At 43.1% G+C, this 12,343-nt stretch overlaps 1 protein-coding gene and 1 long non-coding RNA gene across 2 annotated transcripts in view; one reads left to right on the plus strand and one right to left on the minus strand.

Moving 5' to 3' along the window:
• The window catches only part of LOC144512983 (uncharacterized), a 29,786-nt gene extending 19,512 nt beyond the window's left edge, over positions 1–10,274 (plus strand). Inside the window, exons 2-3 of the long non-coding RNA XR_013501061.1 lie at positions 825–1,051; positions 8,960–10,274. This is a non-coding gene — a long non-coding RNA (uncharacterized LOC144512983). The remainder of the gene's footprint in view (positions 1–824; positions 1,052–8,959) is intronic.
• LOC144512981 (neuronal acetylcholine receptor subunit alpha-2-like) lies at positions 832–12,343 on the minus strand. The gene is made up of 8 exons (XM_078244013.1): positions 12,310–12,343; positions 10,476–10,627; positions 9,918–9,962; positions 8,949–9,058; positions 5,407–5,626; positions 4,118–4,620; positions 2,037–2,502; positions 832–957 (listed from the first exon to the last, which is right to left on the minus strand). The coding sequence occupies exons 1-8, from the start codon at positions 12,317–12,319 to the stop codon at positions 832–834; spliced, it is 1,632 nt and encodes a 543-aa protein (XP_078100139.1). The 5' UTR covers positions 12,320–12,343.

A 12,343-nucleotide genomic window follows, 5' to 3' on the forward strand; every position in this document is an offset into this window, starting at 1 on the left:
TTTTTCTCTTATTTGGAAGTTTTTGTTGATTATTTTGACTTTTTTTTCTCTTATTTTGATGTTTTTTTCTCTTATTTTGATGTTTTTTTCTCTTGTTTGGAAGTTTTTGTTGATTATTTTGACGTTTTTTTCTCTTTTCACAATGTTTTTTCTCTTATTTGGAAGTTTTTGTTGATTATTTTGATGTTTTTTTCTCTTATTTGGAAGTTTTTGTTGATTAATTTGACGTTTTTGTTGATTAATTTGACGTTTTCGCTCTTATTTTGACGTTTTTGTCGCTTATTTTCCATTACCATCAGTATCAACACCACTAACACCAACTTATTAAATCTAGTTTTTCACTTATTTTGGGAAGTCGTGGTCAATAAAACTCATTTATAACAAATGAAACACATTTTTTGTGTATTAAAAAAGTAAAAAATAATGAATTATTTTGACTAATAGTTAAGATCAAAAGAACGTATGGTAACGGATGATCTCAGACGGTCAAAGCTGAGTCAGAATAGTGCTATAAAATGCTCAAAATTCAATGACAGTAGTGAACCAATCCTTTGTTTTGTTTGTGAAGAGCGTCCGTGTTATTTTTGGGCAATTTGGTTGAAAGAAACCCCAAATTTCTGATAAAGAAAACTTTGAAAACGTGTCAAATTTGACCCAAGGACAACGGGAAGGTTAATGGATTATGACATTTTCAAAATAAGAGGGAGATCAAGTGAAACTTTTGGTAAGAGTTTCTACATTTTGGTAACTGATCTTATTCTTTACATGCAGACACTTTTTTATTAATTATTGTATTCATTTTTTCTTTCTTTTTTGATTTCCAGTTTGGTTCTAAAACATCCCAGAGAGCCACGGAGGCAGGAAGAGTCCGACGGTCCCCAGCAGACACACGATGATGAACATCCACAGAAAGATCCGGTCTACAACCATGCCGACGTACTTCCAGTCCTCCTTCACCTGCAGAGACGGAAAAGACACAAAAAGGAAACCAGTTGTGGAATGTAACTAAGTACATTTACTCAAGTACTGCACCTAAGTACCAAATGTTGAGGTACTTGTACTTTACTTGAGTCTTTTTCTTTTCATGCCACTTTCTACTTCTACTCCGCTACATTTCAGAGAGACATATTGTACTTTTTACTCCACTACATTCATCTGTTACAGCTTTAGTTACTAGTTACTTTACACATTAAGATTCCTGCACACAAAATACATGTAGTTTATAAAATCTGATATTCTAAAGTAAACTAGCCAACAATATAACGGCTACAAGTCCAGCTGAGATGATCAGACCATTAAACACACAACTGGTTGGATCCTTTACACTTTCTACAACGGGAGGAGAGTTCTTTACTTTTAATACTTTAACTACATTTTCCTGATGATACTTACAGACTTTTAGTTAAGTAACATTTTCAATGCAGGACTTTTACTTGTACAGTGTGGTATTAGTACTTTTACTCAAGTAAATTAGCTGAATACTTCTTCAACCACTGTCTGGTTCCAGCTTCTTAAAGGTGCTCTAAGCGATGTTGGGTGACGGCACTTCTTGTTGACGTTCAAAGTATTTTCAAACAAAACGGAGGCTAGCTCGCCCCTCCCTCCTCCCCATCCCGTCCCCCTCTCCCTCCCTTCTGTGCTTCCGCGCACTAACCCCCCCCAACCCCCACACCCTAATCCTTCTTGTCGGTTATTGGCTGGAACGCTGGAACACTGTTTGTTATGTTTGATGGTGCAGGTTGGTACAGTTTGTTTTTGTTGCCGTTTGTGGAGCCTGGGCTGTCTACAGAGACCGCATTTTTTTTTTACAGTGTGTTCAGGGGACAGGCAGCTAGCAGATAGTGAGGAGATGTTTGCTGTATGTGACAACAAATGTATCCAAACTGGATAATAAAATAAAGTTCTACGGCATATATATATATATATATATATACACACACACACACACACACACTGGAAAATATTTATATAAGACAGGACAAGACCAATCACTTTCTGTCAACAACAACAAAAAAGAAAGGGACGTCGGCACTCACTGAGAAGTCTACATCCTCGGCTCTGAGATGCTCTGCGATGTAGGTCACCCCCTCCAGGGCCGAGAGCACCGCCGGAGATGGGACAGAGGCCGATGGGCTCTGGAACGAACCACGCTCAGCAGGAGGGGTGTCCCAGTCCGAGCCGAGTGAGGAGTGTCTCTGTGGGAGGAGGATGTAACCGAGAGACGGAGGGAAAGAAGAAGAGAGGGGAGAAATCCTCGGTCGCCCGGCTACTTTCCCCCTAAACCTCCCCGCGCGTTCCGCGTTTGTGTAACCGTGGAGATCGCAGTAGTGGATTTCGTCACCTGCGTCCGAGGAGTTGAGCGGGCGGCTCCTGCGGCGACCGTTCTCATCCTCCCGGTAGCCATGGAGATGGATGTCAGACTCGTGAGGGATCCAGGTGGGCGAGCTGTGGGAGGGGCCCGGAGTCTGGACAGGGAGGAGTCCATCAGTCAGGCGGCACCGCCTGAAACAACAAATACAACCTATCAGTGAGCGTTGTTTGTCTACAAAAACCCTTCTTGTTTTATTCAACAAATGAAGCCAAAGTTCTCAAACGTTGCTGTAAAAGAGCTTCACCTGAATAAAATACTTTACAAGTGGCATCACAGTGTTTCCCGGTGGGCCACCAGGCTTACAGTACACTGGCTGGATCAAATGATGACGTGGATGTGAAAGGGGTCAACGCAGTCTCATGAGTGGGCTCGTACGATATCGTACGAAAATGTATGCACACCTAGCCTGACGTCGTCATACTCAGATTCCTAGTCAGAATACGAGTCTGATACTCCGTTGGGCTGTGATTATGGGGCGTGTTTCAACCGAACCAGGGAAAAAAATGCCTCTGCACTCAATTGGATAGACCTACAACCAATCAGAGCAACGGAGTATGTGATGTATGTTGAGCGACGCATCATTGTCAACAGAACTCAACTGCATGCATGCTGGAAGAAGTAGAAGCGATCTTTGGTGACGTGGTTGATTACGTTACTGTTGATCATCTGTCCATCACCGTATAAAGCCCGCCCTGACAATTTGGATCGTCCAAACAGCTCTGGTTCGAGCATAGTTGCTCCACAACGTCCAGACCGAACTTCCCGACCTCAAATGTTGTGAGCGGGGCTAAGTTCGGCTGGCATCCAGGCTAATGCACACCGATAACGTATGATGTTTGACAAAAATAGGCGACCGCCGGTTGGTCACGTGACGCAAGCTACAGAGCTCCGTGACATGACGCAGCAGCAGTTGGTAGTTGAGTTTACCCGATTTAAAAGGGGACTGTGAGTCGGGAACAGGGCACCGCACTGCCAGTTGTTTCAGCAGACATTAAGTTTAGACGTGAAAAAGTGAGCGTCTTGCGATTTGTGGAAAAAAAAAGAGAGGGGGAAGTAGATGTGATGGAACGTTTTTGTTTCATTCACACACTCTTGTCACTGCGTAGGACTTCCCGGAATGCTGTGTGAACTAGCCAGACCCTGGAGGGAGGTCTGGCAAAGCGACTATCCTGACCTCAACCAATCGGGTTGCTTCATAGGGCTACCCTGGAAATCCAGAGTTCTCGCAGGGGCACAGTTGTAATTTGCTCAGCGAGTCACTCTGACATTCAGTAATGATGCTCATTAACTATGCCCTTAGAGCCGAGCTGCACCAATCACATCGGTGTATCTGATATAGGCGGGCCAGAGGCGAGCTGAACAGATGACGACAGTGCTGTGATGTCCAAGTCATTAGTAAACATTGCAAGATGGCTACGGATGAACACCAGTTGTTTGAAACGGCTAAGAGTTTAATCTACCAGTTAGCTCCTCTGGTAGCTAAGCGTATGGGGCTCTGGATATGTCACCCTGTGTATTGTTGTGATTGGTCGTAGTGTTATCCAATTGCGTGCAGTGAGATTTTCAAATGCATGCTTGGTGCCGCCCCTCGAGTTGGGCCATTTTCATTACTCAATGCCAGACCCTTAATCTTTCAGATTTGGGTCTGGATTTCCAGGCTATCGTAGGGCGGGTCTTGCTTAGAACTGCAGTGGGTTCCATTATTGCGCATACAGTAAATCTGGTGGGCCTTCCCTGATTTCTCACCTTACAGGCCTGACACCATGTTTCGGACGCTTCATGCACAGCCAGCGCGGCACCGCCGACAGGAACAGCCTCCGGACCCATCCAGGCATGGTGTGAGTCGCCGACGAGCGGTGGTGCACGTTGAGCACGAACACGGTGATGACGATGGACAGCGTGACAAAGATCATAGTGAAGAGCAGATACTCCCCGATCAGCGGTATGACCAGCGACGTGGAAGGGATGATCTCTGTGATGAGCAGCAGGAAGACGGTGAGCGACAGAAGCACGGAGATGCACAGTGTGATCTTCTCGCCGCAGTCCGACGGGAGGTAGAAGACCAGGACGGTCAGGCAGGAGATGAGGAGGCAGGGGATAATGAGGTTGATGGTGTAGAACAACGGGAGGCGGCGGATGACGAAATAGTAGGTGATGTCCGGGTAGATCTCGTGGCAGCAGTCGTACTTCTTGGTGTTGTAGGTGCCCACGGCGTTGACAATCGCCCACTCTCCGCTCTCCCAGTAATCCTAGAAATTAGATATTGTTTTTATTCAATTTTATTTATACCTAACCCTAACCCTGTCAAATCACAACAGGAGTTATATCAGGGCCCTTTACAGATAGACCTAGTATAGACCACACTCTATAATTTACAAAGACCCAACAATGTCCCCCCCCAAGGGCAAACAATAGCGAGGAAAAGCTTCCTTCAAACGGGCAGAAAGCTCGGACAGACCCAGGCTCTTGGTGGGTGGCCATATGCCGCTGACGGTTGGGACATAGAGACACTGATACAGATATACAGATACACTCACCTAAAGGATTATTAGGAACACCTGTTAAATTTCTCGTTAATGCATTTATCTAATCAACCAATCACATGGCAGCTGCTTCAATGCATTTAGGGGTGTGGTCCAAGTCTAGACAATCTCCTGAACTCCGAACTGAATGTCAGAATGGGAACGAAAGATGATCTAAGCAACTTTGAGCGTGGCATGGTTGTTGATGGAGTTATTTCACAATCTGCTCAGTTACTGGGGTTTTCACGCACAACCATTTCTAGGGTTTACAAAGAATGGTCCGAAAAAGGAAAAACATCCAGTATGCGGCAGTCCTGTGGGCGAAAATGCCTTGTTGATGCTCAGGAATGAGAGGGGGAAACACCAGAGCAGGGGGAATGAGAGGGGGAAACACCAGAGCAGGGGGAATGAGAGGGGGAAACGTAGCAGAAGATATATTTGTTTTCAAAGCATAACGCAGCAATGTAAATGTAGCCTTAATGGCACAAACTCCAAATTGAAAAGCAGAACAACCTTCAGGTTCACCGTGTTCTCAAAGGGCTCCAGGTCGATCTTGGCGCGGTCGTACGTCCAGGAGCCAAACTTCATCTTGCAGCTCTGCTGGTCGAAAGGGAAGAAGGTGACGTCGATGGAGCAGGAGGACTTGTAGATGGCCGGGGGCACCCAGCGGACACGGCCGGTGTGAAAGAGATGGGCCTTGGTCATGTGGGTGACGGCGAACTCTCCGTCTGCACTGGAAAAAGAACAAGATAAAGGGGAGGAAGCATAGCATTGAGACAGGAAAAAAGGCAAGAAAATGTTGCAAATTGACAAGAAAGTGAAAGGACACTGTCACTAGCCATGTTTCCATCCACACGTTTTTATGCAAGTTAAGTAATATCGACTGAAAAAATGCCTCATGGAAACAGTCCGATTCAATTGAATGCCATGAATATCGACACAATGTTTGTATGATCGATCTCATCAATGTCATAAATAATGAATTGCAATCACGTTTTAGGTCATTTTATGGTTGCAACCCGCCATAAAACGAAGAAGTTGAATTCATTTCTGCTTTCTTTACAGACATGGAGGGTGTCAACAAAGACAGATACAACTGTACGCACGAGGAGACGAGAGACTTTTAAAATGTAATTTACGAGTCTAATATAACGGCTATTTTACATAGTTGTCGTCTGGCATTGACGTGCATCTGTTTCCATTCATTTTGCACTGAATCGCACAACATTCAAGCTAACATTTGCAAACAAAGTCTGCTCGCCAAAATGGATCGCGCCGTCTACCCACAGATGATTAAGGCTGCCTGCGTGGCGTGAGCGTGGCGTTTCTGTTGCGTGTCAGTTGCGTGGCGGCTGCGTGGCGTTTTCTATGTCTTTGCACACCAGAAATGTGTCTTGACGCGGCGCTGCTGCTGCCGTTAGCCTCGTCTGTACACATGGATGTTTCCCATTGATAAAATGAAATACCATGTTAAACATAAATATATATACGGATATGATTACAGCAAAGACATCGTCGGCAGTATTGACGGCAAAATAGGCTACAGAATATTCCGTTCTGTATTGACAGGTGCAATATTTGAAAATCGATAAGTATTTATTATTGTTTTTTTTTAAATGACATTTATATCTGCATTTATGTCAAAACCTAGAGACTTTCAAACATCAAAATGTCATAAAATGTATTCGTGTCAAAATGACATATAGCCATCTTTTCGTATTCTATGTTGCCTGGAAACGCTTCCAACACGCTTGCGTGTCACATTGAAAAATAGGCGTCTTTGTTGACACCCGCCGTGTCTGCAAAGAATGCGGAAATACGTGGCAGAAATGACCTAAAACCTCTTCTTCTTCTTCTATTCGTGGCGGGTTGCAACCATAAAATGATTAGTAATCGCAACTCATTATTTATTTCGGCAAATAACGTTTCCGTCAGCGTTTATCGCACAAGCCGTTCAGAAAAATCAGATGAGCTCAAACGTACAAACTTTGTGTCGATATTCCTGAAATTAAATCAAACTTTAGTGTTTTCCAGAAGGCATTTTCCATTCCATATTACTTAATTTGCATAACAACGTGTGGATGGAAACATGGCTACTGAGGATTTCAGTTGTTTTTGTCTCCGGCAAGGCAAGTTTCCGTCTCATTATGTTTCAAACTCAAAAGGTGAATTAATAAACCCAGAGCTACTGTATATACCCCCTCTTACACAGGCAGTGTTTAATAATTGATCACTGAATGTTAACGACGTATTCATGATGCAAGCTCATTTACACAAACGCTGAAGGAGGAGAAAAATTCGTTTCCATCCACACAAATTTAAGGATTAATACTTCCTCGGCGCCCTGAGGGCAGGAAACCAGACTTTGACTTAAAACAGTATGATGCAAGATCGCTGCACAGATGCAATAGAATAAGGGTAACTTATTCAGCATAATCATATGCATGTATCTACGCAGGAATATGCAGAAACGCTGTGGTACCATCAATTTGCTTGGCTCCATATAAGTGACCTTTCCTCCTCGTACGCTCTTCAGCGGATGAAGACATTGTTATGGATCAAGCAGGTAATTGATCACTACAGATAATTTCCAGCTCCACCTACAGAAATCCAAAGTCGTGTGTGTGTGTGTGTGTGTGTGTGTGTGTGTGTGTGTGTGTGTGTGTGTTTAAGTTTTGTATCCGGAGAATGACAAAAATGAGGAGCCAAGAAGAAACAAGACTTAAAAGTAGGACTTGCTTTGAATAAAGCCTTCATTTGCATAGTTTTCATTTTTAGTTTTCAGGTTGAAAAAACCCTTTAAAGGTCCCATGACATGCTGCTCTTTGGATGCTTTTATATAGACCTTAGTGGTCCCCTAATACTGTATCTGAAGTCTCTTTTATATAGACCTTAGTGGTCCCCTAATACTGTATCTGAAGTCTCTTTTATATAGGCCTTAGTGGTCCCCTAATACTGTATCTGAAGTCTCTTTTATATAGGCCTTAGTGGTCCCCTAATACTGTATCTGAAGTCTCTTTTATATAGACCTTAGTGGTCCCCTAATACTGTATCTGAAGTCTCTTTTATATAGACCTTGGTGGTCCCCTAATACTGTATCTGAAGTCTCTTTTATATAGACCTTGGTGGTCCCCTAATACTGTATCTGAAGTCTCTTTTATATAGACCTTAGTGGTCCCCTAATACTGTATCTGAAGTCTCTTTTATATAGACCTTAGTGGTCCCCTAATACTGTATCTAAAGTCTCTTCTATATAGGCCTTAGTGGTCCCCTAATACTGTATCTGAAGTCTCTTTTATATAGGCCTTGGTGGTCCCATAATACTGTATCTGAAGTCTCTTTTATATAGACCTTAGTGGTCCCCTAATACTGTATCTGAAGTCTCTTTCCTGAAATCCAGCCTTGGTGCAGAATTCCAGCCACTAGAGCCAGTCCCACAATGAGCTTTCCTTAGGATGTGCCATTTCTGTGTCTGTAGCTTTAAATGCTATTGAGGAGGAGAGAGGGGGGGGGGGCAAGGTGGAGGGTGGGGGTGTGGCCTTGACCAACTTCCGCTTCGCTCGTTTGAAAGCCATGATGTCTCTCTCTCTCATGGGGGGTCCAAATTCTCTGTGTGGGCAAAGCAGAGAAAGGGGGGGTAACCTTTCCCCTTATGACGTCATAAAGGGAAGATTCCAGATCGGCCCATCTGAGCTTTCATTTTCTCAAAGGCAGAGCAGGATACCCAGGGCTCGGTTTACACCTATCACCATTTCTAGCCACTGGGGGGCCATAGGCAGGCTGGGGGAACTCACATTAATGTTAAAAAACCTCAAAGTCAAATTTTCATGCCATGGGACCTTTAACAACAAAACAACTTCATGGTTAAATGTTTGGGCCACATTTCCTTTGAAACTTTTCTGAAACGTTTTTGTCCTTTTAACTACTTAATGATTTTCTTTTGTTTAAAGTCTAACTTATCTATACTTGTAAAATCAGGAGGATTTGTGCAACTGAAGCCAACTGCAGTTGTCTTGGTGTTGAATGTCTGACGGACTGCGTTGTGTTTTTTTTACTTGTTGTACAGCACAATGTCGGGCACCCAGATGAGCTCAGAAGGGACCCTGATGGACGTCACGTTGTCGAAGTCGGAGGGACTCCACTGCAGCTTATAGTCCGTCCATTCCTGCCAACACACACGCCATTTTAAAGAGAAATCAAATATTGTTATATAGTTTCAGTACTGGGAACAAAGGAAAACATCCTGCACTCTGCTCTTGCTATAGCATCACCGTTTGGTTACAGAAAAGTTAACGTTTCGGTCCCTACGATGATTTTTTCGGCACTTCTTTTGCTTTTCCTGATGTTTTTGTCACTTTCTTCCAAGTTATTGGTCAGTTTTTCCAATGGTTTTGTCCTTTTTTTAATGTTTTGGTCACTATTTTGACACTTTTCCCGACGTTTTTGTCACTGTTTTTGTCACAACGTTCTTTTATCAATTTCGGTTGGACCGAAACACTAGTTTTCTGTAAATAGAGAGCGGAGTGCAGGATGTTTGTCCTTTTGTATTTTATATTTTCCAACGCACCTGCACAGAAGAATTTTTTGATGTGCAAATTGTTTCTTCTTCAAAAAAAATAATTGTTTCCCTACTAGAAAGATGACTACCAGGACAGGGAATAGCAATGAGATCAGTAACCCAATATCAATATTAGGTTAGTGCTTATATATATATATATATATATATAAACAGTGCTGTAATGTAACTAAGTACGTTTACTGCGGCAGTCCTGTGGGCTTTCTTTACATGTAGTTTATAAAATCTGATGTTTTATTCTAAAGTAAACTAGCCAACAATATAACGACCTACAAGTCCAGCTGAGATGATCAGACCATTAAACACACACCTGGTTGGATCCTTTACACTTTCTACGGGAGGATCTTTCTGCATCGAGTACTTTTCCTACTCACAGTGTGGTAGGAGTACTTTTACTGCACTGAATCCTGAAAACAGGATGAATACTTCTTCCACCACTCTTCCATACCTGTTTCAGCCACACGTTGGTCGTCATCATCTGGTTTTTCTCATCCTGTTTTTGGAGCCAAACGTTAACAAAAAGTGACAAATACATTGGGGTTAAAATGGATGAACTCATATTATTAGATGCTTACATATTAGAATAATCACTTATAAACTGCAAAATAGTTAGAAAGCAACAATTGGTGTGATTTTCTTTTTTTTTTCTTTTTTTTTTAAAGCGGTGTGGTCAGTTTTTGGGGTCTACAAACTAGGGCTGCACGACATTAGGAAAATATGCAATTCCATTGTTAAATATTGCAATAACGATATTATTTGCCATAAATAACCAGATATTAAAGTGTTCTCAGTTCTGAATTTAAATAAATAATAATGACAGCTACATTTTAAAGTGCAGTTCTCTGCTGATATTTACTTTCAACTAACACAAAAAATCTCGGAGTGTTTTTCATATATATATATATATATATATATATATATATATATATATATATATATATATATATATATATATATATATATTGTGCAGCCCTAATGCAAACAGGCTACATGAGTGTGTACCCACCACGTCTATCAGCTGTGCGATGGAGAGGCCAAACTTCACAATAACCACGTCGGTGATGTTTTGCGCCGGACGCGTCCACTTGCTGTAGCCTCGAAACAATCTCCTGAAGAGATCATCCTCCGTGTGAACGCGAGTCCAGTCCTCCGCCAGCGCTGTCGAGAGAGACGGAGACGAGAGAGAGATCACTCATCCGATCGCACAGACAACCAAGGGGGTAGGTTTGGTTTCAACATTTGGGGGGCAACACATTCTCAATCTCCCATCACCTAAAATACGGACGCTTGGTCAGGTGCCTTTGGTGTTTGTTATTGATGCAAAAAGTCTCCTTTAGCGTCATATTTAGAGGCGCTTGGTCGGGACTCTTGGCGTCACTTTTAGATGCTCTGGGTCGGGACGTACGTTTAACTGACATTGTGGGACAAGAACGGGACAGTCAGGTTTAGGAAAAGATGGTGGGTGGGGTTACAAAATGTACATTTCAGTGAGCCGCGGGACAAGAACGGGACACAAACCCCAAAAAAGGACACTTGGTCAGGTGCCTTTGGCGTTTGTTACTGACTCAAAAAGTCTCCTTAGTGTCATATTTTGACACTCTGGGTCAGGACCTTTGGAGTCACTTTTTGACGCTCTGGATCGGGACCTTTGGAGTCACTATTTGACGCTCTGGGTCGGGGACCTTTTGGAGTCACTTTTTGACGCTTTGGGTCAGGACCTTTGGAGTCACTATTTGAGGCTCTGGGTCGGGACCTTTTGAAGTCACTTTTGGACGCTCTGGGTCGGGACCTTTGGAGTCACTATTTGATGCTCTGGGCCGGGACCTTTGGAGTCACTTTTTGAAGCTCTGGGTCGGGACCTTTGGAGTCACTATTTGATGCTCTGGGTCGGGACCTTTGGAGTCACTATTTGACGCTCTGGGTCGGGACCTTTGGAGTCACTTTTTGACGCTCTGGATCGGGACCTTTGGAGTCACTATTTGATGCTCTGGGTCGGGACCTTTGGAGTCACTATTTGATGCTCTGGGTCGGGACCTTTGGAGTCACTATTTGACGCTCTGGGTCGGGACCTTTTGGAGTCACTTTTTGATGCTTTGGGTTGGGACCTTTGGAGTCACTATTTGACGCTCTGGGTCGGGACCTTTTGAAGTCACTTTTGGATGCTCTGGGTCGGGATTTTTGGAGTCACTTTTGGACGCTCTGGGTCTCGCCCTCAACTCATGTCTAGCCCTTTGGCGTTCATACTACGTCATCTTACAGCGCTGTGGTGGAGCTGCTGCTCTGCCCGATGCGATGGGTGTGAGAACCGGTTGGAGGGGGGAGACAGACGGTTATTTTTTACCTCCTTTTGGGGAGTGAGTCTAACATTTTTTAAGGGGTGTGTGTGTGTTAGATGGATGAAAGGGGGAATGGCATATGGAGTATTTATCTGTTTTTATGACTGTTTAGGGTATGTTTGTGTAAAAAAGTATCACAATATAACATGAAACTTTCACGTTCTACCGTGATAAATAGTATATTGAAATAACAATGAAAACATCTTGTTACAATAAACCTTTCACGTAATAACGTGATACTGATACTTTTTTCTTCTTCTTTCTGCCGTGGCAGCACTATACGCTTGCGTAATTTTTTAATGTTAGGACGTTGGATAAAGCAGCCTATTTTAAATAACTCTTTGGTTAAGCGCTCAGTATTCACATTGTTGTTGTCCTTCATGCTGCTTCAGTTCCTTTTTAACCCACCCACTCTGTATCTGATTTATCTCTTCACCTTCCATCTCCTTTCCAAGGTTTTAAAGGGCTATTCCCTTTACTGCCCCCCTTTCTTTCTGCAGAAACCAAAAGCCATTACGTTTGAGAAAAGTGAGTATAG

Source organism: Sander vitreus, chromosome 24 (assembly GCF_031162955.1).
Source record: "Sander vitreus isolate 19-12246 chromosome 24, sanVit1, whole genome shotgun sequence".
Lineage (NCBI taxonomy): Eukaryota > Metazoa > Chordata > Actinopteri > Perciformes > Percidae > Sander > Sander vitreus.

Coding starts and splice junctions, on each gene's coding strand:
- LOC144512981 (XM_078244013.1), bottom strand. Junction 9,059..9,917: donor CCAACGTGTGGCTGAAACAG/GTATGGAAGAGT, acceptor GTGTGTTGGCAG/GAATGGACGGACTATAAGCT. Junction 958..2,036: donor CCGAGGATGTAGACTTCTCA/GTGAGTGCCGAC, acceptor CCGTCTCTGCAG/GTGAAGGAGGACTGGAAGTA.